At 52.8% G+C, this 23271-nt stretch overlaps 1 protein-coding gene across 1 annotated transcript in view; it reads right to left on the bottom strand.

Annotated features, from left to right (window-relative positions):
• The window catches only part of Fgf18 (fibroblast growth factor 18), a 31640-nt gene extending 12462 nt beyond the window's left edge, over window positions 1–19178 (bottom strand). The window contains exons 1-3 of the mRNA XM_048435838.3: window positions 19009–19178; window positions 18804–18840; window positions 5980–6160 (exon numbers count right to left, since the gene is read on the bottom strand). Of these exons, the coding sequence (XP_048291795.3) occupies window positions 5980–6160; window positions 18804–18840; window positions 19009–19040 (250 nt within the window). The 5' untranslated portion in view covers window positions 19041–19178. The remainder of the gene's footprint in view (window positions 1–5979; window positions 6161–18803; window positions 18841–19008) is intronic.
• Window positions 19179–23271: the final 4093 nt, after the last annotated feature.

The following is a 23271-nucleotide window of genomic DNA, read 5'->3' as shown; positions in this document are numbered from 1 at the left end:
GTCCACTCTTCCAGCACGTTAAAACTGCCTATTGATATTGTTTCAGTCTTAAATGTGGGGAAGGTTTAGTTGTCTGCTTCCAGCATTACTAGGCCCTTTCAGATGTGAGATCCATAGAGGGCGTTAGGTAACATGCCCCTTCTTGCCTCTCTTGCTGCTGTCTCTCTTTCTACTTCCCAGTCATCCGGAGACAAGCTTCCTCTCCTGCACAAGCCACAACATTCTGACTTACCACAGGCCCAGAAACAAGGGGCTAACGAATCATGGACTGAGCCTCCAAAACCGAGTCAAAATAAACCTTACTTTTTCTTAACTTGACCACCGCAGATATTTTGTTACAATGAAAGCAAACTGCCAGGCCTTGGTGGTGCACACCTTTAAACCCAGCACCAGGGAGGCAGGAGCAGGTGGATCTCTGTGAGTTCAAGGCCAACCAGGTCTACAGAGTGAGTTCTAGGACAGCCAAGGCTACACAGAGAAACCCTGTCTCAAAACAAAAATAAAAACAAATAACAATAATAGTAAGTTAACACAATTTGCCACCATTTCCGCTGCGTGTCCTTCCTCACCAGCAGGTAAGCCCCACACAGACAGGACAGCTGCCCTTACTCCCAAGGCTTTTTTGGAGCACCCCAGCCCACGCCTGACTCCTAGTAAGCGGCCACTAATTAAATGACAGTAAGTGCATGGATACCCTTGTGATGTCAGCAGCGACTAACATGATTCGAGAGCTAAGGGAAGACGCAGGGCGGTGAGGCGACAGGTTACAGAGCGCAGAGCAGGTGATGACAAGCCTCATTAGCCTCTGATTCAATGTCTTTCATCGCTCCAGTCCCTACTGCTGGGACTCCTTACACTGTCCAGGCCTTGTTAGAACTCTAGACTCCGACCCACACAGCCCCAGTCACAGTGACAGAGAAAAATCCCTTGCAACAAAAGAAGTACGTGGGTCAGGAATCCGTGACCCTGAGGCCACCTCTGTTTCGGGCCCTTTAGGAAAAGATAGTCACTCACACTCTGTCAGGCTCCTGATGTCCCGGGCCACGGTCACTACTTCATTCAACCCTTGCAGACATCCTCTGAGGTCAGCACAGCTGTCACTGCCCCCATCTCACGGGGGTAGAAACTGGGTTCCAACAGCTTGCATAATGAGGCTAAATCAAACCCGGGGCAGGCTGGCCCCAAAGTCTTGGTCTTAACCTGCCCACTCCACCTTTCCCCACTTGGACTTTTGCCCAGGTGAGTAAGCCCTGGCTAGGGCAACTGGGCTCCTCCCTCTGGCCTTGCTTTCCTGGGACAGAATACAGGGGGGATTCATTCTTTTCCCAGCTTCACTTCCGGATAACCTTGAAATGGGAGGAGTCCCCAGGTCACCCTAAAGAGGACACCTGGAGTCAACATGGGGGATGGAAAAGCCTATGGGAGCTTGGAGGGCTAGACTCAGGTCACAGGTAGAAAAGAAGAAGGGCTCCCCAAACCCTCCAAGAAGGCGGGACAAAGGGTGATGGAAACGCCTTCTGTGAAGCTTTACATTGTCTTTCCCCCTCTGCTTCTCTGATATGCCTGAAGACGAATAAACATGACACCAGACTGGAAGGCTGAGGCAGGAAGATCATAAGTTCAAGGCCCGCCTGAACTCAAAAGAGAGACTGATAACAACAGCCACTCCCTGTAATGTGTATCCCATATGTGGGTTGGGAGTCCAAGCCATGGAATGTCTTACCGGCTCACAGCACTGTGAGGCAGGGGCCATGACGGCAGTTTACACATGGGGAGCCTGAGGCCCTGCAGCCAGCAGAGCGGCTGAGTCACTTGCCCAGAGACACACTGTAAGGAAGAAACATGAAGACAGACTGCAGCTCTCCAGAGTTCGCTGCGACAGGCAGGGATCGAACCTGAGCTGCATGGACAGAGCTTGGGCGCACAGTGTGGACCGCAAAGGGCAAGAAAGGCCCTGAGGAATAGGCAGACTGATGCATAGGTCCCCGGCTGGCCTTCCCAAAAGCAACTCAGGGCCTCCGCCTTTAGACTCTGGGTTTGAAGGGCGGGAAATGGGAAGGGAATACAGAGGCAATGGAGTCAGAAAGAGTTGGAAGCCTGCTTTAGTGAGAGGCAATTCAGAGAACAAAGCCAGGACGGGTTAGAGCTCCCTGTACCCAGGGAAATCCTCAGAACCTGTTGCTCCCTGGCCCTCTCCCCCTGTAGGCACACACACACTGGAAAGAGGTTGGACAGACCCACGTGCTTAAGGGACTGGTTGACACATTACCACACCACAGAGCTATCGGCCTCCCCAGACAATATCCTCCCACGAAGAAAGGTCGTTGCCACCAAAAGCACCAAGAGGTCAGCAGTCAGCTCTCCCTTTCCCCTGAAGGTGGGCCAGGGGAAAAGAGAGAGGTGGGGCTGGAGTCTGGAGCTCTTACCCTGTTATTGTTACACACACATGCTCAGGTGCCCAGAGTTCCCCTTCTCTGCAAGTCCCTGAGGAGGTTTGCAGGCCACACACACTCAACCAGAAAGGAAGAGGGGGGGAAAAAATCAATTGGATTGATCGGAAACTATATTGGATCCTGGCTGTAGTGCTAACACAGCCCTTTCCACAGGGGATCCACAAGGCGTGGGTGGCCGCTGCTCCCTGAGGACAAGGCCAGAGGGTAGGAGGCTTAAGCTGAGAGGTAACATGCTAGATGAGAGAATTTCTAGGGGAAGACATGTCTGTTCATATTTGTATTCTCAAGGCAAAAACAGTGGGAGGAAGGGAGAAGGGTCTGCCTGAGCACCGGGGCAGGTGCCTCCTGAGCGTGGAAGGAGGTTTTTGCCCCGATGTACTGGGGTGACAACCTTGTCCCTGGTCTTAGATGTACGCTGCATGTGTCCCTGCATTCAGGCAATGCTGATCACATCTCTGTGGCTGGCGCTGAGGGCTGGGGATGAGGCAGCACACAGCCCCAGAAGCCTGGCATCTCCTGAGAGACAGAGTGGAGAAGCAGAGAACAGGATGCCAGACCGTGAGAGGAAAAGTACAGCAGCAAAAGGGTAGGGGTGGGGACCCTGATAGGAGGGCAGTGAAGTGAGGGGCAGGTCTCAGGAATGTGTGGATAGAGAGCATCTTAGGTGTTAGGTGAAATGTGCTTGGCCTGACCAAGGCACCATGCCTGCTGCAGTACACAAGAGCAGTAATACAGCCTGAGATTGTGGGGGGATGGGAGGGTCCCGTGAGCAGAACCATCCCAGGCCCCTGGGTGACCCAAGGACTTGGATTCTAAGTGGCATGAGTCTTTAAGCAATAGAGTGGCACCTTGGACTGGTGGACTGAAAATGGACCATGGGATCAGACTCAGAGACTATAGGACTAGAAAAACAGGAGCCTGCAGCCTCAGCCACGGCTGGTCCTAAAGAATCTTGTTCTTGACTCCAACCACCTTCCAGAAAGTACTAGAATGAAGAAGCAGCAAGATCAGAGGGTCCACAGACCTCTGTACCCAGCACAGAGGCCAGGCCTTGGACGACAGACCCGAAGCTGAGGATTCTAGGTGTTCACTTGACATCTGCTGTACTTCCGGTTCAGCAGATGACACAAGGCCGGGAAGCCAAATGGATATCACAAGACTCTGGTGTCCAGACCCAGCCCTGAGAAGACAGAGCAGGTTCTGAAGTGCCCTGCACCCCACTGCCCCTCCCCCAGCAAGGCAGCTCCTGATGCAGAGAGGCAAGGCGGCCCACCCTCCTGCCCTGCGTGGTCACATAAATCACCCTCCCAATAATATTTGTATTGATCATCTAGATTGGAAGCCTCCGTGGGCTCCATTGTCTCACTTCCTCTCCCAGGGCTCACAGATGGGGTCTCCCAGCCTCATCTGCGTTTCTAATGGGACATTCAAATGGAACAGCGACAGCCCGCAAGGCCCCCGTTGCCCTGGGTGTTGGGGGGGCTGGAAGATCATGTAAACATGTTCCTTGAGAGAGAGAGGATGAAGCCTAAGAAGAGCAGCAAGCCAGGCCAGTTCTAGAATCAAAGCGGGATTCTGTCAGAACCACCTGGATGCTGGTCAGAGTGGAGGCAGGCCCAGTGCACACTCCAACCCACGGTTCACTGAGGACATTTTGACTAGATCCCTCCCTCAGAGCCACGTGCATGTTAATGGCACTGTACAAATGAGAAATGGGGACAGAGAAGGCAAAGTGCTCGGTGGAGGTCACAGAGTGGCCCAATTGAACTGGCCAGCAGGCCAGCAGTCTCTGCAGAGAGTGTGGGCCACTTTGGGCTCCTCTCCCTCCCCAGTCCCTGCCTCCCTTCCCAGGGTGTGGACAGATGGCTCAACCAGGGTCTGACCCCCTCCCCTTGTATTCTCCAGCCTGGAGGGGCCAGAGTGAGCTCCGGGGACACCCCAGGAGGGCACCTCCTCCCGCTTGGCCAGCCAGCTGCCCCTTCCCTGGCAGCACTGGGCAGAGGATCCCAGGGAAAACTACCACCTGGGTCTGCCCTGCACGGCCCAGCATCTGGGGGTGCCCCCCACAGGAACCAGAAGGCCTGAAACCTGCAAGAAGGGAAAGCTGTGGTCAGAGCAAGGAAGGACGGAGACCATGAGGAGGGAGGAACAGAGATGGAGCAAAACAAAGAGGGAAAGGGGCATGAAACAGGAAGAGGAGAGAAGGAGGGAGCCATGAAGAATGACTATGCAGGAAGCGGAGGAGGCAGCTGGCCTGGAGGTGCTGGGGCCCGGGACCAGCCCATGCTGCCCAGCCTGGCCCAGCCCCCAGTATGGTGCAGCTGCCTCACTCGGGGCCGTACCATGAGGTCAGTACTGCCCTGGGGCTGTGGGAAAATAAATGGTGTCCAAGATAAAAGGTCCAAGAAATTATTCGTCTTGTTGTCATGTCCTGATGGCAATGGGCAGGGGCCGATAGGGCACCATCCCAGAAAGGCGAAACTGGCAGGCTCAGCACACGTGCAGGACCCTGCCCCCAGCCACTAGCTCTAGAACCTGGGCCCAAGGAGACAGAAGGCTGGGGACTTGCATCCCAGAGATGGGTAAGGACCAGGAAGCCTCCTGGCAGTCCCAGGACTTTCTGTCAAGCAATTTTAAAGAAGTTGTTTTGGGTTTTGCTTTGTTTCTTTTCTCCCTCAGACAGAATTTCTCTGCGTAGCCCTGGCTGTCCTAAAACTCACTTTGTAGACCAGGCTGGCCTCAAACTCAGCGATTCGCCCATCTCTGCCTTCCAAGTGTTGGGATTAAAGGCATGCACTACTACTGCCAAACCCTGTCTAGCAACTTCAAATAAAATATCTGCATGTTTAATATTTGCCCAGCATCTGTCTTGGCTGAATCCTCTCCAGAGCGCTAAAGAGGTAGAGTTATGTCTGCTCTGTTGCATGTGCTGGGGGCTAGGGAAGAGAAAAAGTCCCAGTGTTCCTCTTCTGACTTCTGCAGCAGAGGAAGGCTGCAAGTGTCCCTCAGCAGCCCCTCCCCCAGGAGAACTGAGCTGCTCAGGGACCAAAAGAAGGTCACAGGGACCATGACCCACGTTGTTGTGTTGTGAGTACCCATGTCTTATGGGTGTACAAGGTCAAGCTTAATACACACATGCACATTTGCATACACACAGACACACATTCCCATAAGCACACATGAAGATGACTTCCATGACCACCAGAGAGCAGAACTAGAGGCTTTCGCCCTTCCCAGAAGCTGAACCTGGGCAGGAGGGAGCAGTGGTGCAGGGAACGGACACTGACATTTGGGCATTCCCGTCCAAGCCACCGTGGAAGGGGTGCTTTTATTCATTTATTCAATGAGCTTCTTAAGGGCTCACTAATGCCTCCCCATTTTATAGACTGAGAAACTGAGGCCCAGGAGAGCTAACACTAGGTCCCAGACTACGCATCCAGCACAATACAGAGCCAGGATTTGAATGGGAACTCTCCAAGTCTGGCGAGAACATGTGCAAGGCGTGTGGGTAGGGTCTGACACATACCATACTTGTCCCCGTCCTCGCCACGGGCACTGATCCTACGGCCCAAGACTTGAATGTGCTTCCCACTGGTCCTGCTGTAGAGCTGGTACAAGCGCAGCTGCTTCCGGCTCACATCATCGCGAGCCCGCGTCTGGTTCTCCACATGGATGCGGAAGTCCACGTTCTCCTCGGCCGCCAACACCTACGCAAGGGGAGGAGCCAATGGTGAGTCTGTCCGCTACACCCCTCTCTGGCCAGGCCCCATTTCACAGACAAGGCAACTGAGGCAACTGGGAAATAATAAAGCTGAGAATCGGGCCTGGGTATCTAGATCGTCCCACCTGCTGGCACGTGGTGTTCCCTGTGACCTTGGCATGCAGGTTGCTCTGCTCCGATCTCCTTTTAGTACAGAGCCCCCTCTCTCAAAGGTATCTGGAACTACGAGGAGCGCCTGAGCAACTGCGAAGAGAACCAATGTCCACAGGGCTTCAGGGAGAAGTTGGAAGGACACATGGCAGGGAAGGATCAGCACAAGCAATCGCAAGTACTGGCCACTGCACCAGAATCCAGCATTGCTACATCCCTGGATCTCCACGGGAATCTTCACACTCAACTCCACGGTACTGGTCCATGTCCCAGGCCCCGAATTTATATCCCCCATGCAAACACTCTTTCCACTCAGTTCTCATCAAGCCACACCCTCCAGAAAGCCTTCTTGGGTTGCACCCACAATCTCTGCTCCCATCCACCTTCAAGAATACAGCCCCTCCCCTCAACAGTATGCACCCCCTCTCCTCCTCAGCCCAGTCCAATTGTGTCCTGTTGATAACCCATCCTCTTCCAAACACAACCCTGCAGTAGAATCCTCCCTGTCCACACTCCTCGGGGCTTTCTCACCCTCAGAGGTCCTCCCAGGGGCTTACAAGCCAACAGGCAGCCCCCATGCTTCCCTGTCTCTTCTCTTACTCCTTCCAGGCCAGTCCCTACCACCTTAGCTTGAAAGTCTCTGAAACCCTCCTAATACTTAGCACACACCAACTCAGGTCCTTTGCACCTGCTCTCCGGCAAACAGGCCTCCTCAGGTGGCCCTATCCCTGCCATTCTCCATGCCTCCCTGCTATGAGATCCCTCCTGGCACCCGCAACTCAACACACTGTTTACCTACTCAGCTTCCGTCTGTCTGCTCTGACGACACTGACCGCACCATGAAAGCCAGAGTTCTCGCTCTCTCTCCTGGGCCACTGTCCCAAGAGCCCCAGCACAGACACACAAGCACTTGTTCCAACAAATGCATGAACGAATGAATGAATGAACAGACGTTAAGAAGTAAGTTACATCCACCTGTACCTGCTAGCTAGCTGGGCGGCCCATCCCATCTTAGAAATCAGAACAAGTCCTGAAGCATGGGCTAGAATGATGGCAATTTGTCCGGCCTGCAAGACGTGCTGGGGTAATGGTTAGAAGTGTGGGTTTGCTCTGTGATCCCACCGAGTCTGGCACAACGCTAGCACACAAGAGCCCAGTCCCAGAAAAGCATTGCTCACCCAACCGTGGCTAGAGCTCTCTGGACCCTGGCAGCCCAGCAGCCCAAGCCATCGCCTTAACTAGGAGATCTCTGTGACTCGGTTTCCTCACAATGAACATGACGCAAACAGTACCTGCCCCCGGGGGTTGCTAGAAAGACCAAATACAAAAAGCAACATGGCAGTTACTTCCACATCTGAGCAAGCACCAGAACGTTGGACAAGACTCCAAGTGAAGCTCGGCGAAGCGGAAATCGAGGTTCACAAATGTCCATTCTGCAACTACTATACGCCTCCCTCCATTTCCACCAGCCATGACGGTCCACCCACAGTAGTACCAGGGACAGCCTCACCTCCCACCCTGGCATCCATGGAGGCCCACACATGGAGGACATTTTTCGGGAAGACCCCACACTTGGGGCCATTGACCTTTCTGGAATGATTCCTGGAGTCATCTTAGTCCTATCCCCTCCCCCAAAAGTAGGCACAGGATCCCTGTCCTCGACTGCTCCTCCTCTCAGAGACCCTACTGACTGGAGGTCAAGCCGGTCTCCTCATGGCCGGTTCCCAAGGGGCGCTTTCCTACCCCAGAAGCTGTCCTTCTATTAATGATTTTTTTTTCCTGGCCTGCTGGACAGAAACAGCAGAGTGACCCAGGGTCAGCAAGGTCTATTGGGTGGCCCTGCACCAGGATGTGGGGATACAATCCATCTTGCCTTGCTTCCACCACTTAAGCCATAGTCTGACCAGGTCAATCCCTAGGGAAGTAGCGGGTGGCCTCTGCAGAAGACTGAGCCCTTCTTCTGGAAAGGCTGGATACCCTAGACTTCCTATCAAAGCCTCTGGAGGGTCCAGGGCACCAGCCCCTCTACCTGCCATTAGAAGCCCGCATTAGAGGTTTCCCTCAACATCACCTCACAAGGCAGGGTCTGGGCATGCTATTGTTCCCAGAGTTTGGATAACCAGTCTCGTTCCTGGGTATCAGCTTGTCCACAGCAATCAGCAGTGCTTGCCAAATGACTGGAGGCCAGCAGCAAGCCCTACCCTTTCCATCCATATACCTAAAGTGCCTGGCTGAGGGAGGCAGGGGATGCGGTGCTATGTGGGACCGCGCACATCGCTTTGCTCCAGGCATCTTGTTAAGAAACCCCGAGACTTACCCCTGTTCTAGCTCCACCAACTCCAGAGCTTTGGACTATCAGGGAGCCAGGGAGACCCCATTTCCCAAGCTGGACCTTGAGGCCAGCCTCAAGAGCCATAGGGCTGGGAATGGGGAGACAAAATTCCAGGCTTCGCTGTCCAGAGCTATGCAATGCAAGCTTGCCTTGAGAGAGTCACTGTCCCCGCTCTCTGGTGGGGTGAGTGGCAGCTTTCTTGGCTATGGTACCTAAGAGCAGTCTGCCAGCCTGATATTCCTCCAGGTGCACAATGATCAGGAGTCAAAAAACTTTGGGATGAGCAAAAAGCCATAAAACACACAAGAAAGCAAGAAGACCTAATACATAGACAATGTGGCCCTACCTCCCTCAATGCTACACCCACAGGTAATCCATGGTCAAAGCAGGCTCTCCATAGTGGGAGACTGATACTGTTCATGCAGCCTAAGACTCCAAGAACTCCCAATCTGGCCATTTCCCTTTCCCAAATATTTGCTCCCCAGTCCAGGAGCTGCACACGAGCAACAAGGACTCTAGAGGCTCAAACCTCATTCCGATCCTGGGCTCTTCCAAAGCCTTAACCTAGGAATGTCAACAGGGCGCTTAGTAGACAGAGCCCACACGCCTCAGCTTGCATCCTGTCTTCCTCTAGAGTACTCTCAGTTCAGTGAAGGGTGCTCCTTCTTGCTCAGAAACCTGCCAGGCCCTAGCTTCCCAAGCACAATATCCTGTCCCTGCCTGCACTCCAGGCCTACTGCCCTCATCCTGGTGATAACCTGATCGATACGAAAGGGAGTTCTGCCAGCTTCTAGAGACCGTGGGGACACCTGCCACACATCCTCCTCGAAGGCTTCAGCCCCGACTCTGAGAAGCATGTTTGGGGGCATCCCCATTCTTCCCAGACCATGCACATTGCCATCTCCTGAAGACATCCATCAAGATCCAGAACCTCTGACATGAACCTCTGACACCAGGATAACAGGTAACATTCGACCTGCAGGTTACCTGGCCCCAACCACAACAGCTGACTCCCATTTTCCTGTCTGCAAAAATGGGAATTTTTTATAACATTTACCTTGGGAAAAAAAATCAGTAACTGTAACAGCCATTACATTATTTTTTTAAAAAGTCTTGCTTTATGAACAGCCATGGGGTTTTCCATCTCTGTGTGTGCACCTGAGTATGTGTGCATATTTGGAGGGGGGGTTATATGCTGAGGTGCATGTGTGGACATCAAAGGACATGTCAGTCCTTGTCTCTTCCCTTGTTTGAGACAGGATCTCTTTCTGTTATTGTTCTCTGCTCTATACACCATGGCCTCTGACCCACAAGCTTTGGAAGTCCTCCTGACTCCACCTCCTGTCTCGCCATAGGAGAGCTGAGATTATAGGTGTGCACTTCCATGCCCAACTTTATGTGCACTCTGGGGGTTTGAACTCAGGTCCTCACTCGCACAGAAAGCGTTTTACTTGCTGAGCCAGCGCTCCAGAGCTCAGCAGCCATGATCAGTCACCACCACTGTGGGTGACTTATCTTACACAATCACCAGAGTGATGTCATAAGCAGGAATGGTTAGCATCCCCATGTCAAAGTTGGGGAAAGTGAGGTTTGAGGGAGGTCACATCCTTTGTCCTCAGTCACGGAAAGAGTGAGCAGAGAACCCAAAAGTCAAACACAACTTCACCTGCGTCTAGAGTGCAAGCCAGCCACTTCATCTACTACCTACTACCATTTCCCCTTGTCCTCACCACCTCCCTCCCACCAGGGTCCCCTCATCCTGGGTTTCAGCTATCCCTGGCCAACGAAGAACCAAAAGTATTAGACAGAAAATTCCAGACTTAAGCAATGATGTGTCTAGTTCAGTGCTGTTATGAGTAACATGATAACATTTCGTACCATTCTCTGACCAACATATCCGTGCTGCAGCTGCTACCCACCTGTGAGGTATTAGTTAGTAGCCGTCTAGGCTCTCAGGTGTACAGACTCAGCAGCTCAGTGCTTGTACATGGGGTAGCCATCCCTGACCGATCTGAACATGCCTCACGCATGTATCACAAGGATACAGTTGCACTCCGGAAAAAGCCGGATCGGAACCTACGGCATGGCTAAGGAAGAGGAAACCGACCATGGAGGAACTAGAAACTTGAATTCCCCTGTGCAAGAGGAAAATGAAGTCCCCCAGCGACCCTCAGATTCTTGAGACCTCTTGCCATCCGTTTCCATCTCCAGGCATCGCCGCCCAGGAGTGAAGACCTCCCTGGTCCCAAGGAAGACAACCACAGGCTTCAAGCTGCAGCAGGAGCCTACGGCTTTTATAGCTCTTTCAAATTCTGGGTTCAAACCCCAGACTTCAGGCCTTCTAAGAATGGATCCCAGTAAAGTCAGCTTCCTTCTCCACTCCAAAAGGCAGCCCTCCAAATGCCTCCTCAAGAGCAGCCTGGACTCGAGTCGGCTACGGCCACTCACAGTGGCTCTGAATTCCCAGGCAGACGGTAAGCGCCGCCCAGGGGCTATCCACTCATTCCTCACTGAACTTGAGCCAAGTGCAAAGGACCCTACCCCATGCTCCCTGTGACATGGGGAGGCACAGAGAGGTGAAGAGACTTGTCAAGGTACACAGGACGCAGCATAGCCAAGCAAGATCTGAACACATTCAGCTTTGAAGCGTCAGTTTAATCCAACAGGCACTGCTTCATAAAAAGGGGACTAAGGTGCCCCCTCTCAGCCCGCTTTGATGCCCCATGTTCCCAACAGCCCAAGCTTATGGCCCCTCCCAACATGCTCCCCACACCCACCGCAGCCTGGAGAGAAAGTGTGGCCGCAAAGGGCCTTTTCCCCACCCCCAGTCTGTCCATTAAGCTCCCAGGACTATCAATGTATTGATTGGCAGGGCCAACCCATCAGCATGGGTGGGGCACTGCAGAATGGGGGCTGGGCCCAAGGTCCAGCCTCCCTCTCCCCATAAATCAGCCTTCCCCATACAGATTGTCAATACTGGGCAGGTAGTCAATCCTGCAGCTAGCCTGGTGAGGGATAGGACTCGTGTGGACTGAGCTCTTTTTCCCTCCTCTCATCCCCTGCCAGCGTCTGTGTCACTCCACCTCCCTGAAGTCATGGGCAGGGGTAGTCAGCATGCCCAGGAGATGACAAACAAGCTCTTTTTCCAGGGCTCAGTGCCCACAAGGGCCTTTCTATCAGCCCGGCCCTAAGCGTGACGCTCCAGCAGCCACAAAGCATTTGCAGCACACTGAGCACATAATGTTGTTCCCTTCTTCGAGGTAGCCTGTTCCATGTGCCTCGGTGACCTTACGTAAGCTCACACACATGCACCTGCAGGTTCACAGTACGCTCTTCATCTGGCTAACTGCTCTGGCTATCGTCCGATTTCTGGGTCCAAATTCCATTCTCCAATAGCACTCCTGGGGCCTGCTACCGGAGGGCTGAGACAGGTAAAAATCCCCTAGGGGCCCAGCACCAAGCACAGAGGCAGTGGGCACAGGGACTCCAGGCCCCTAAGCTCCTCTGCTCACTGAGCTGAGAAGGTCCATCCAGTGCCCAGAGCCTGCAGCAGGGGTCTGAACTCCCTGGATTTCTAGGAATAAGTACAAGCTGGTTGATGGGCAAGCAGGCTTCAAGAAGTCCGTAGCTGAGAGCTACAATTCTGTTTCACTTAACATCTGAAAAGAGCCTGGCTCCATGCCAAGGGCTCCCCCAGGGACCACAGTCCCCTTTCCCAGCAACCCCAGGGGCGACACTGTATCCTGGTGTTCCATTAGTGATGAGTACAGAGGGGCCAATCAATCCTCTCCATCACACAGCTGGTGAGAGCCCAAGGCAGGATGTGACCAGTGGACTGAGTTCAGACCCCAGACTCTATCCTATCCCTGCAAAGAACGCAGTTGACCAGAGAAAGTGACAAGTACCATGGGATTCCAAGGCAGAAGGAGGAGGAGAGGGGACACAACCCAAAGCGCCCGTGACCTCCTCATGTAGTCCACTGAGGGAAAGCAGAAGCCTTGAAGACCAAACCCACTTGGGCCCCAGGAATACCGCAGGTATCCCATAAATGCTCATCTCATTAGTTTGTTTATGAGTGTCCACTGCATGCTGGGTCCAAGATATGGCCTTCATTATTCCTGCCAATGATTCTGGGAAATGCTTGAAAATTCTGCTGTGCCCATTCTGACTTTTTGAAACAGGTTCTCACTATCATGCCCCCAGGCTGACTCAACATCCTGCCTCGGTCTCCTCAGTGTTGAGTTACAGAGGAGTGCCACCCTGCAAAGCCTTGGGAATAGCATAATTAATCCCTCTTCATAAGCGATGAGGAAGCGGTTACGCCAAGAGGCTCAAGGTCTTGCCCAAAGCCATGCAACCTGAATGGTGGAATTAACATGCAGACCTAAGTTCAGATCCCTGCTCCCAACAGACTGGAGTACCTGCTGCCACTCAGCCAAGGAACATTTCCTTCTTTGCTTTCTCTAGTACGCGGCAGCACACGGTGTACCTCGGACACAGCAGACAATTGACCAGGCAATTACAACCACTCAGTTATTGGGCTGAGTGTTGGCCGCTCTCTATAGAATAGCTCATTTAGCTCTCACTAACCCTAAGGAGGTACTTCACTTTAATTAACCCACTTTACAGAGATAGGGAAAACAGGAGCAGGTGGTGGAAGGCCACAGATCATGGGCTGAAGGGCTGCAGAATCAAAACCCAGGCCAATCTGATGCCTCTGCCTGTGCACAGGGCCTTCACAAGCTTCCAATGCCCGGCTCCTACCCAGCTGGATGAACCAAGCAGAGCAAGGCTCCAGGGTGGACCGAGCCAAGGCAGAGACTGATCCTGCAACCTTGGAGTCTTTGTTCTGGGGCCCTCTGCTGACCAATGTACAGTGTCTCTGGCCCCATCGTCAACATGGCAACATTTTATATGTCACTTAGATGTCAGAGCATAAGAGCTACCAGTCAGCCAGTCCCACGGTCTAAGGAACCACTTGCCCGCCAATGTTCCAGAACAAATTTCCAGTCAGGCCCAAAGTGTGGCAGCAGGCCTAAACTCATCCTAAGGTAAGGCCATGTGCCTCTCCTCCTGCCTATGCAGAGGAATGTCAGCATGCTCTTTCCTCCAGTGGTCTGCCACAGGCCCTTTTAGTGAATAGTCTGGTCAGCCAAGTCAAGGACACACACGAGTTCATCAGAACAGATGAACACACACACATATACACACACACACACGACAGGCAACAGAGGCAGGCAAGAATCCTCCTAGGACCAGAGACGCAGCAGTCAGGCCTAGAACTGCCATCTAATCCTCTTAGAGGACAGCTACTATTTTATTGGGGCTTTTGTTTGTTTGGAGGGGAGAATGGTATTTTTGCCATTTTACACACACAGAAGTTAAGCATCAGGGAGGTGAAATAACTCGCCCCAAGGTCACACAGCACACAGAATACAGAGCCACAGCTTGAACCAAGCTGTATGAATGGAAAGCCTTCAAATTGTCTTTTAACCTGGGCCCTAGATTCAGGAAGTCAGAGTCGAATCCTTAGCTTTGCTTCCTTTTTGCTGTGTGACCAAGGATGGGTTACTGGATAGTGCTGAGACCCTTGCTCTCTAACCCCAAACTGGTGGTGAGCTAGAACCTCGGCAGTGTTAAGACAATACCAGGTACCCAGCGAACACAGTGGGTTGGAGCTCTCTCTTGTCAGCAGCCTTGCGGGCCAGCACCCCCACAAGGCTTTCCTGCTACAGGACCAAGTCAGAACCACAAAGTCATACTGGGGATAGATGCATCCTCCCTGTTCCCTCTCAGCCTTCCTTTGGGGGCCCAGAGAACCACAGTGCTGCCCCAGGGCAGGGAGGAGGCCACACCTGTGACTCTGACAGGCTGCCCCCGGTCCACTGACACTGGCTGCGCCAACCACAGAAATTTTAAAAATCCACCTCCTTATCTCAAAGCAAGTGGGTGACCTTCCCTGACTGCAAGAATGCTGGCAGGGTGCCCCACCCCTCCCCTCTTTCTGCCCTGGGAAGGAGGCACCCACATCTAGCTCTGGGGCCCTCCAAGATCAGCACTTTCCCAGGAGAGTGGAGACCCCTGTCAGGAACAGGGAGGCAGCTGCCCTCTATTAGAGTCACCGATCCTCGTGAGATCCTTCCCATTAAGGATCCCCAGCATGCCTGCTTCCTGGGACTTTTTCCCCTACTAGTAAACTGCAGGATTCCTTCTAGAAGAGATAGGATTAATACAAGATCTTAAATCCAGATTCTTGGCTTGTAGCCATGGCCCTGAACAAATCCCTTCCTGGCTAGTTCTCTATCTGGCTTTCTCCGTCTGTGAGGCAGGAATGTGACTCCATCCTACCTGACTTTCCCGTAGAAAGCTGGGAGGAAGAAAATCGCTTCCCTACATGAGATGCCTTACATTCTTACAGTCAACCCCGTTTGCACCTAGGTAAGATGCTTCCCAGGAATTGGAAGACCACGTCATAATGCTGAAACATCCAGCAGTGTCCCCCTCTAGGCTGGGAGAATCTTGAGGCCAGGAATTGTCTAGGTTCAACAAGGACCGACTGTCTAGGTTCCCAGGGCCAACAAGAAGCAGGCTAAGTGCTGAATGGAAATTCAGCTGAATGGACCAATGAATAATGCTGCTTTTAATAACTTAAAACGCCATCCATGGGGGCTGGAGAGACGGTTCAGCGGTTAAGAGCATTGCCTGCTCTTCCAAAGGTCCTGAGTTCAATTCCCAGCATGAACATGGTGGCTCACAACCATCTGTAATGAGGCCTGGTGCCACGTAGACAGAATATTGTATACATAATAAATAGATAGATAGATAGATAGATAGATAGATAGATAGATAGATAGATAGATAGACACCATCCAATGGGACAGCTTTCCATCTTCCTCTTGATGCAAAGGCCATCCCTAGCATCTCCAACCTGGCCAGCCTAAAGGAAGGCTTTCAGCCTCAGAAAGGAGGCTAGGTGCCGGTGGTCAGACCAAGCGGGGAGGGGGGGTATGACTAGAACTCCAAACTCCGACACCTCCTGGTGAGACAGGAAGTAGCCCTGTGGAAGAACAAGGGGCTAGCAGGAGGGAAGAGGCTGGAGGAAGCCCCCACACACACATACCTCCCGCACTGGCCTGCCTTATGCTAGCCTGTCTAAGGAAGGCAAGGACCTAGTGGAGCCTGGCGGCAGGAACAATGTCGGGCAGGTGCCGGCAGAGCTTCGTGAAAAGCCTGGCCCGGTGTCATTGTCAGAGCTCAGCCAAGTGCAGAAAAGCAATTTACTGGTCACGCTGCCTGCTCCCCGCGGAAATTTTTTAAATTCTTCTGATTTGAGCTATCTGCGGTGTCCTGAGTCGTGTGGAGAAAGGATGAAGGGGTTTTATTAAATTCCCAGCTTCCCACTTCCCAGGGTGGTCAGTGGGTGAAGGCGGGGCTCACCACACTGGTGGTGGGCGGAGGACAGTATCTGGCATTGAGTGCGTTCATGGAAACCCAACTTAGGGGAATCCATTTGAGGCCTGGTGACTGAGGGGCTGGGAGGAGGGGAGGTCTCCAGAAATTCCATCGCTAAAACTCTACCAATCCCCTAAAATAGTCAAGATGGAAGTACACTAGCTCTTCAGTTGGCCGACACGCCTCCCGGATTGGGTCACCATCTGCAACGTTTCTTCTGCCCCAGCCACACAGAGCTCCAGGTTAAGGGCCACTTTTCACAAAGGATGAAACTGAACTCCTACAGTAGAACCACAGACAGGGCGGAGAGGACACAACGAAGCTGGGCTCTGGCAGAGATCACCTATTGCCAAGTCCTTGGGGCCTTTCCTCACGTAGGAAGTCCTTCTGGTCTACTTACACCAAAGGCATTCCCTCTGCGCGTGCTCCTGTGCAGCCTGCCCAGGACAGCATCGGACAAAATTGCCTCTGCAACGCTTGGACCTCACACTCGTGGTCATCTTCATCTCTACCAGTAATGGCCACTCTATCCCTGCCTCTGAACTGTAACGTGACCATGAGTCCGTTAATCATTTCCTCTGGTATTTATTTACCTTTTAGGAATACTGGACAGTATATATATATATATATATATATATATATATATATATATATATATATATATATATATGGAGGATTGCTATGAATCCTCTTCCAGACACACCAATAACTATCCTGAGTTATCTTCAAGGACACTCCCCAGCCAGCCCCAAGGATAAAGACCAGCGGCTAAAAACACCAGCCCTATGCAGTTCAAAAAAGTGGAGTGGCTGCAGGGGACAAAGGGGCAAAAGAAGGGTGATGGGAGGGAAAGAGGGGAGGTTCCCTCACCTGCATGGATCCGGCCTCTTGGCCTAACCCAAGCAGACCACCCGGCTCCTGCCTAGAGACGCTGGCTCTAGTTCTGGCCCAGAGGTGGAAGTGGGAGGCAGACGCCCTCCCTCACATTCCCATCAGAGAACACAAAGACCACCCGGCAGCCCCTCCCGGGCCCTACTTAAAGAAGAACGGAGGGCAGCAAGCATGCTGCGCAGGTTTGGGCAGCAAGATCCAAAGGTTCCTTTCGGCCTCCACACCCATTTCCTCAACTCCTGCCCAGGCTCGGCCAGCCAGACAAGCAGACCCCCTGGAGTGACCCTGGAACCTGCCCTCTGCTTGGGGACTCAGCTGCAGACAAACTAGCAGCCCATGCATGGCACTGGCTCTCTTCCCTAACATCGACCATCCCCCCCCCACCAACACACACACACACACACCCGCTTCGCCACACAGGGTCACATCTGCTTTGGCAAACAGCCAGCGTTAAGTTACTGACTCCGGTTGTATTGATTCAAGGAGTCACTGGGGACCCCAGCCTGGCCAACAGAAGGAAAGAGGCCATCAGTCTGTCCATCCATCTAGCCTTCCAGTCCCCAGTCTCAACTGGTTGCCCTGAGCTTCATGCCGGTCCCAAGGAGCAGCCTTCTCCAAAGAGTGGGAAGAGATGCATGAGACAAACAGCAAGCACTGATCGAGCAGCAGTTACACACAAGCTTCCTGTACCAGAAAACTGAGAAAACCACCTCTGGCCCTCGTACAGGGCTGTCTCCAGACATCTCTAGAACTCAGAAGGCTCCGATCAAGCATCTTCCCATTAGCCCTGCAAGGACACCTGCCTTTCACGGAGAGGGGGGAGGGGACAGATAATCCTCTTTTGGCCTGTGTCCAGTTTATCCTAAGTCTCCTCCCTTTTCGCTGTAGGTAGGTGGAGGTATTGGGCAGCTGGTGTTTCCTATTCCCTTTGCCTAACCCCCCCCCCACACCCCGCACACACACCACGCTGAGGCAGCCCTGGTCTGGTTCTAATCGGGGCTGAAGTCGACTCCCTACCCCCCCCCCCCCTCTTTTCCTTCATTTCCACGGCTTTGGAAGCCAGAGCATTCCAACTGTCTGTGTGCCAAGACCTTCCCGAGTCTGAAAGCTGCTGAAGTAACAGATCAGATTTTAGCAAGTGCTTTCCAGGCTGAGCGCCAAGCCCTCTTCTGATTCACAGAGAGTGAACGGGGACCAGGCAGGGAACAAGCCCTGGGCTGCACCACCTTGGGCAAGGACATGTGGAGCGGAGCGCAGCAGGATGGGGAACAGTCAGTCTCGGTCTCCTCTCTCTCTCTCTCTCTCTCTCTCTCTCTCTCTCTCTCTGTCTCTCTCTCTCTCTTCTCCCACCCACAGAGTAATTTACAACTAAAGCTCTCTCTGGACTCAAAATCCACTCAACTGAAAACAACCTTTTTGTCTGCAAGCACAAGCAGGCTGTAAAGGGACAGTTGGCAGAGGAAACCCCTAGGTCCCTACCACTCGTCAGCTGCAGTAGGGGATTGGTGTCCCGCACATCGCTTGGGCTGAGTCCTTGGGCTCTGGGAAATCTACAGACCACGGCCGCGATAGCCCGCACTGGCTAGAGCCCCGCAGCAGCTCCTAGCCCTTGGCCCAACACCGCCAGCTCAGGACGCGCGCGAAGCCGCCCTTCCGCGCCCTGGGAACAGGTGCACTGGGCTTCTTGCCCAGGAGGGGTGGGGCACCGAGAGGGGGCGCGGTCCCGGGAAGGGGGGTCGGCCCGAACCTCTAGGAAGAGTGCGCGCGGGGGAGGGGGGAGCCTCTCAGTCTGAAGCCCACGTACCTGAACCTGGAAGCACAGCAGTAGAAAGTGTAAACACCTGCGAGAGAAAGAGGGAGAGGTGATCAGTGGGACCCGAGAGAGGGGGCACGGATGGACAGATAAACACGCAAGCAAAAAGTCATGCGAGCAGACGGGCAGACAAACAGAGCCACACGCACAGGGACAGGCATCCAGGCAGGGTGGGCAGCCCCAGGCGGGCGCTTACAGGCAAGTGCAGGCGGAGGGCGCTGAATACATCGCGGGGCGGGGGGGAGGCGGCGGCTCCTAGCCCAGCCTGCACATGTCCGCTCCGCGCGGCCGGGACCGGGCGCCTCCGCCGCCGCCGCCGCCGCCGCCGCCGCTGCTGCTGCTCTCTCCTCGCCGGCTGCTGCTGCTGCAGACTCTGCTGCTCCGGGGTGCTCCGCGGCGCGCCCTGCGGCATCAGCGCCCCGCGCGGCTCCTCCCGAGCGCTGCGCCCTCCGAGCCGGCGCGGGGGCTGCGGGGCGACCGCGGTGCGGGAGGCGCCCGACTGGTGCGGGGAAGCTGGTCCGAGGCGGGCGAGAGGGCCGTCTGGGCGTTCGCAGGACACGGGCTGCCGGCTCAGTCCAGGGGTAGCATGCACCGCTGGGGTTGCGGCTGGGGCCCCGCGGCCAAGGCGGGAGGCTGGCAGGGCCGGCGGGGCCGGGGTCAGCGCTCCGAAGCTGGGGCGCGCGGCTGCAGTGCGAACGCGTCACGGCCGCTCCGTCTGGGCGCCCGCCGGCTCATGTCTCCTCCTCCGTGTCTCTCCGGCCGTGCGCATCGCCGCCTCCCACCGCTGGCGGCTGCCGGGGCGTTTTCTACGCGCGGGCGGCGAGGGGGCGGGGGGCCGGGGGCGGGCCCGGGCCCGCGCCGGCACAATGAGGATGCGGGGCCCGGGGGCTCCCCCCTCGGGGCGCGGCCGGACGGGCGCTCAACGCGGCTGGGTGCGCCGCGCCCACATCAAAGCCGGCCCTGCCTGCTTGCCTGCCTGCCACGGCCTCTCCACTGCCTCCTCCTCCTTCTGGCGGCTCAGGGCTGGAGGGGAGGCACTCAGACTGTCTGCGATGGGACTGGCCGTTCAGCAGGGCAGATACCCACGAGGCTGGAGCTGGTAAGCCCTGGGAGCCGTCGGAGCACTGCGCCACAACGCCAATATTGGCCGAATGGAGCAGGCGGGGTTCCCAAAGAATTTTGCTGTTCGCACTCACATTCACTAGTGCTCGGAAGCAGGGAGAGGACAGACGAGGCCCACCAGCTGGGGTGGCTCAACTAAAAGGAGTAGCGTTTACCCTCGACCTGAGGACACGCAAGATAAACCCCACGCCCTCCCCACAATGGGGTGACTACGCTAAGTGAAGCCTTCTCTTCCCGTTCCTGCCATGAGAGAAGGAAAGGGCTCAGGAGCGTCTCCCTTCCCCCGCTCTGGGACTCTAAGGTCGGTTCTAGGGATTCCAGCTGCATTCTCTAGTAGGTGACCCGGTTTTTGGAAGCACACGGCTACCACCTAGCGGTTCGGAAGTGCCGCTGTAGCCCCAGCCTTGACGCGATTTATGCCTGAGTAGCCAGGACTCTGGTCAGCGCTTACCTCCAGGCCGTCTTTGGTTCACACAACAAGCAGCTTGTTTTCCTGCCCTTGATCATCAACCCTGAACTTTTTCCGTCCTTCCATTAACCCCAAAATGTAGATATTGTCATAGGACTGACTCATTCTGTCTAGAACCTGGATCAGTCAAACTCTGTTTTGGACTGATGCTAAGGCAAACAGGTCACAGTGGGCAAGAAACTAGAGAACAGGCTCAAAATGCAAAACTCAGGAATTCAGATTATTTGGTTTAAAGCCTTGTGTCGGTAGCTGTGGTTGCTATTGCCCGTTCACTGGAGCATACAGTAAAAAGGGTGCTGCTCAGTAGTGTTTGTTATTCCTGAAGTTATAGAAACATAGTAGTATTTGTTCCAAGTATCAGACCTCCCTGATAGCTACTTTCAGTTCCTTTCCAAAGCCAGCCAAGGCTAATGAGACAGTATTCAAAACAAACCCTGAGCCATGCAGCAGTGGCACAGGCCTTTAATCCCTACACTCCCAGGAGGCAGAGGCAAGTGGATCTCTTGAGTTCCAGGACAGTCAAGGCTACACAGAGAAACCCTTTGGTGGGGGGGGGGGGGGGCACACCATACAACACATATCCTCAAAACCTTTGCAAAATCCTGTGCTTTGAGATAGTTCTTGCATGAGGCTAAATTCATTTTATGTAGATTATCTGGACTGCCAGATCTAGTCTTACGAACTTATAATTTCTTAAAATTGTAGACAAGTGAATCCACCAATCCTTAAAATGGAGTGAAATGACCAACCACAACTAGTAATGAACTCAAATGCCTTTGGCCTTGTTTTACATATTCTCAAGCATCGTGCATGCATGAAAACACATTCTGGGAGGTGGTGTAGGGGTTTTACTTATCTTCTGGCTAAGCATTCTTTCCTATCTGCATTCTATTACCATTTTTCGTTACTTTTGTAATGGGTATTGTCCTACCTACAATGCTTTGATGACTTCATCTCAAGACAGTCCCAAATCCTCAAAATCCAGTCGAGTTCTGAACATAAATTCAAGAATCATAAGTCCTGGTGCTAACACTGCAGCTCAGTGGAGAGACCCACAGATCAATTCCCAATCCCTCTTAAAGTGAGGTAAAAACATAAAGGCCTTTAAGCCCAGCCACTACAGAGGTAGAAACTGCAGATCAGCTCAGGCTTACTGCTTAGGCTCGGTCATTGGAAGAAGAGCTGGCTCAACAGTGTTGACATTTGCACATGTGTGGTAGTTTAAAAATAAAGTTCAAGACTTGGAATATTCTACTTCCTTGCCTACAAAATATAACTGAGTACATAATGAGATCTGACACATACTGGACAACCAGTTTAGCTGTCAATAACCCTAATTTCAGCCTTCACACATCCCTCAGCTTCACAAGACAAGATCATTCCTTACACTTGAGGTATCAAAATGTTGACTTCATACTCATGATCCCTTCTCTACTACTCACACTGAAGTCGGTTCACCGTTGTTACCAACATACATATTAACTTAAATTTGAGATGTTCAAAATGGCACTTAATGTGCTAACCTGATAACTTACTCCATTGCTAAGATCCTACCTTGTTGACAGTCCTAGTTGAGACAAGGTACCTAGCTTAAAAGAAAGGAGATGGGGGCTGGAGAAATGGCTCAGTGGTTAAGAGCACTGACTGCTCTTCCAGAGGACCCGGGTTCAATTCCCAGCACCCACATGGCAGCTCACAACTGTTTGAAGATCCAGTTCCAGGGGATCTGACACTTTCACACCAATGCACATAAAATGAAAGATAAATAAATCACAAAAAAAAAAGTACGGTGGCGTACTTTAATCCCAGCACCCAGGAGGCATAGGCAGGTGGAGGCTAAGTTGGAGGCCAGCTGGTCTACAAGAGCTAGTTCCAGAACAGGTTCCAAACATGAGAAACCTTGTCTTGAAAAATAAAAAAGGACAGGTGTGTGGCAGTGAAGTAACTCCATGGAACTTCCTGAAGCCCATGTAAAGCTCTTAAACACTCATGCAGAGAGACACATACACACGCACACCCCAAATCCAAGTAATAAACCCACTTTTCCCAGGAAAACTGAGCAATAATCAGGATATTTTTAAACCAGTATCCTGAAAAGGGAAAAATTAAACTGCAAAACGATAGTCCGAAGAACTTAACATGTAGGCTGGGAGGAAAGGCAGGATGCAACCATCCATACAAAGGAACGTTCCCTTGTGTCAGTGTACGCTTTAGGTGACCAAAGACTGCAGGAGGCCCTTGTAAGGAACCAAATAGCCAACAATCTTTTCAGAGTTTATACTGAGTTTAATTCATCAGGTGAGAAACCCACCAACACAAACAACACCTTTAATAATGCTAAGTTAGGACAAGATTCCTTCCATTGGAATCCTGTTTTACTGCTACATTTGAACATCATAACAAGATAATTAAAAGCTCTGAAAATGAAGATCCAAAACCAGGCACTCCTAAGTGAATGAAATAGGATACTAGGGCTTAAATAATGGTAGTACACGAGAAACTAGGTTGAATGCAAGTCTCTTAAGGTCTTCAGTATATGGTGGAACTGCACTTGGCATTAATACATATTTGTACACCTCTGCATACACAATGAAATGTTAAACACTGCTTCTCAAAACATCTCATAACAGAACTTGGAATGTATGGATGTATTATGTTTAGATAGTCTCCAGAAAGAGGCAACCTGACTGGAACACCCCTGTAGTCCGTAGTCCAGTTCCATATTGTCAAGACAAAGATGACCTAGTATTGCTGGTGCCTCATACAACTAACATTATGCAGACATGTGCATCTAAGCAGGTGAGACAGCCATTACTCCAGTTAATACTGCTTTACCTGAAATCTGTAGTTCTTGCACACAGTTTCTAA

The sequence above is a fragment of the Myodes glareolus genome, chromosome 9 (assembly GCF_982192425.1).
Source record: "Myodes glareolus chromosome 9, mMyoGla1.1, whole genome shotgun sequence".
Classification (NCBI taxonomy): domain Eukaryota; kingdom Metazoa; phylum Chordata; class Mammalia; order Rodentia; family Cricetidae; genus Myodes; species Myodes glareolus.
Note: the sequence above shows the minus strand (reverse complement) of the source record. Positions and strands in the feature narration are given on the sequence as shown.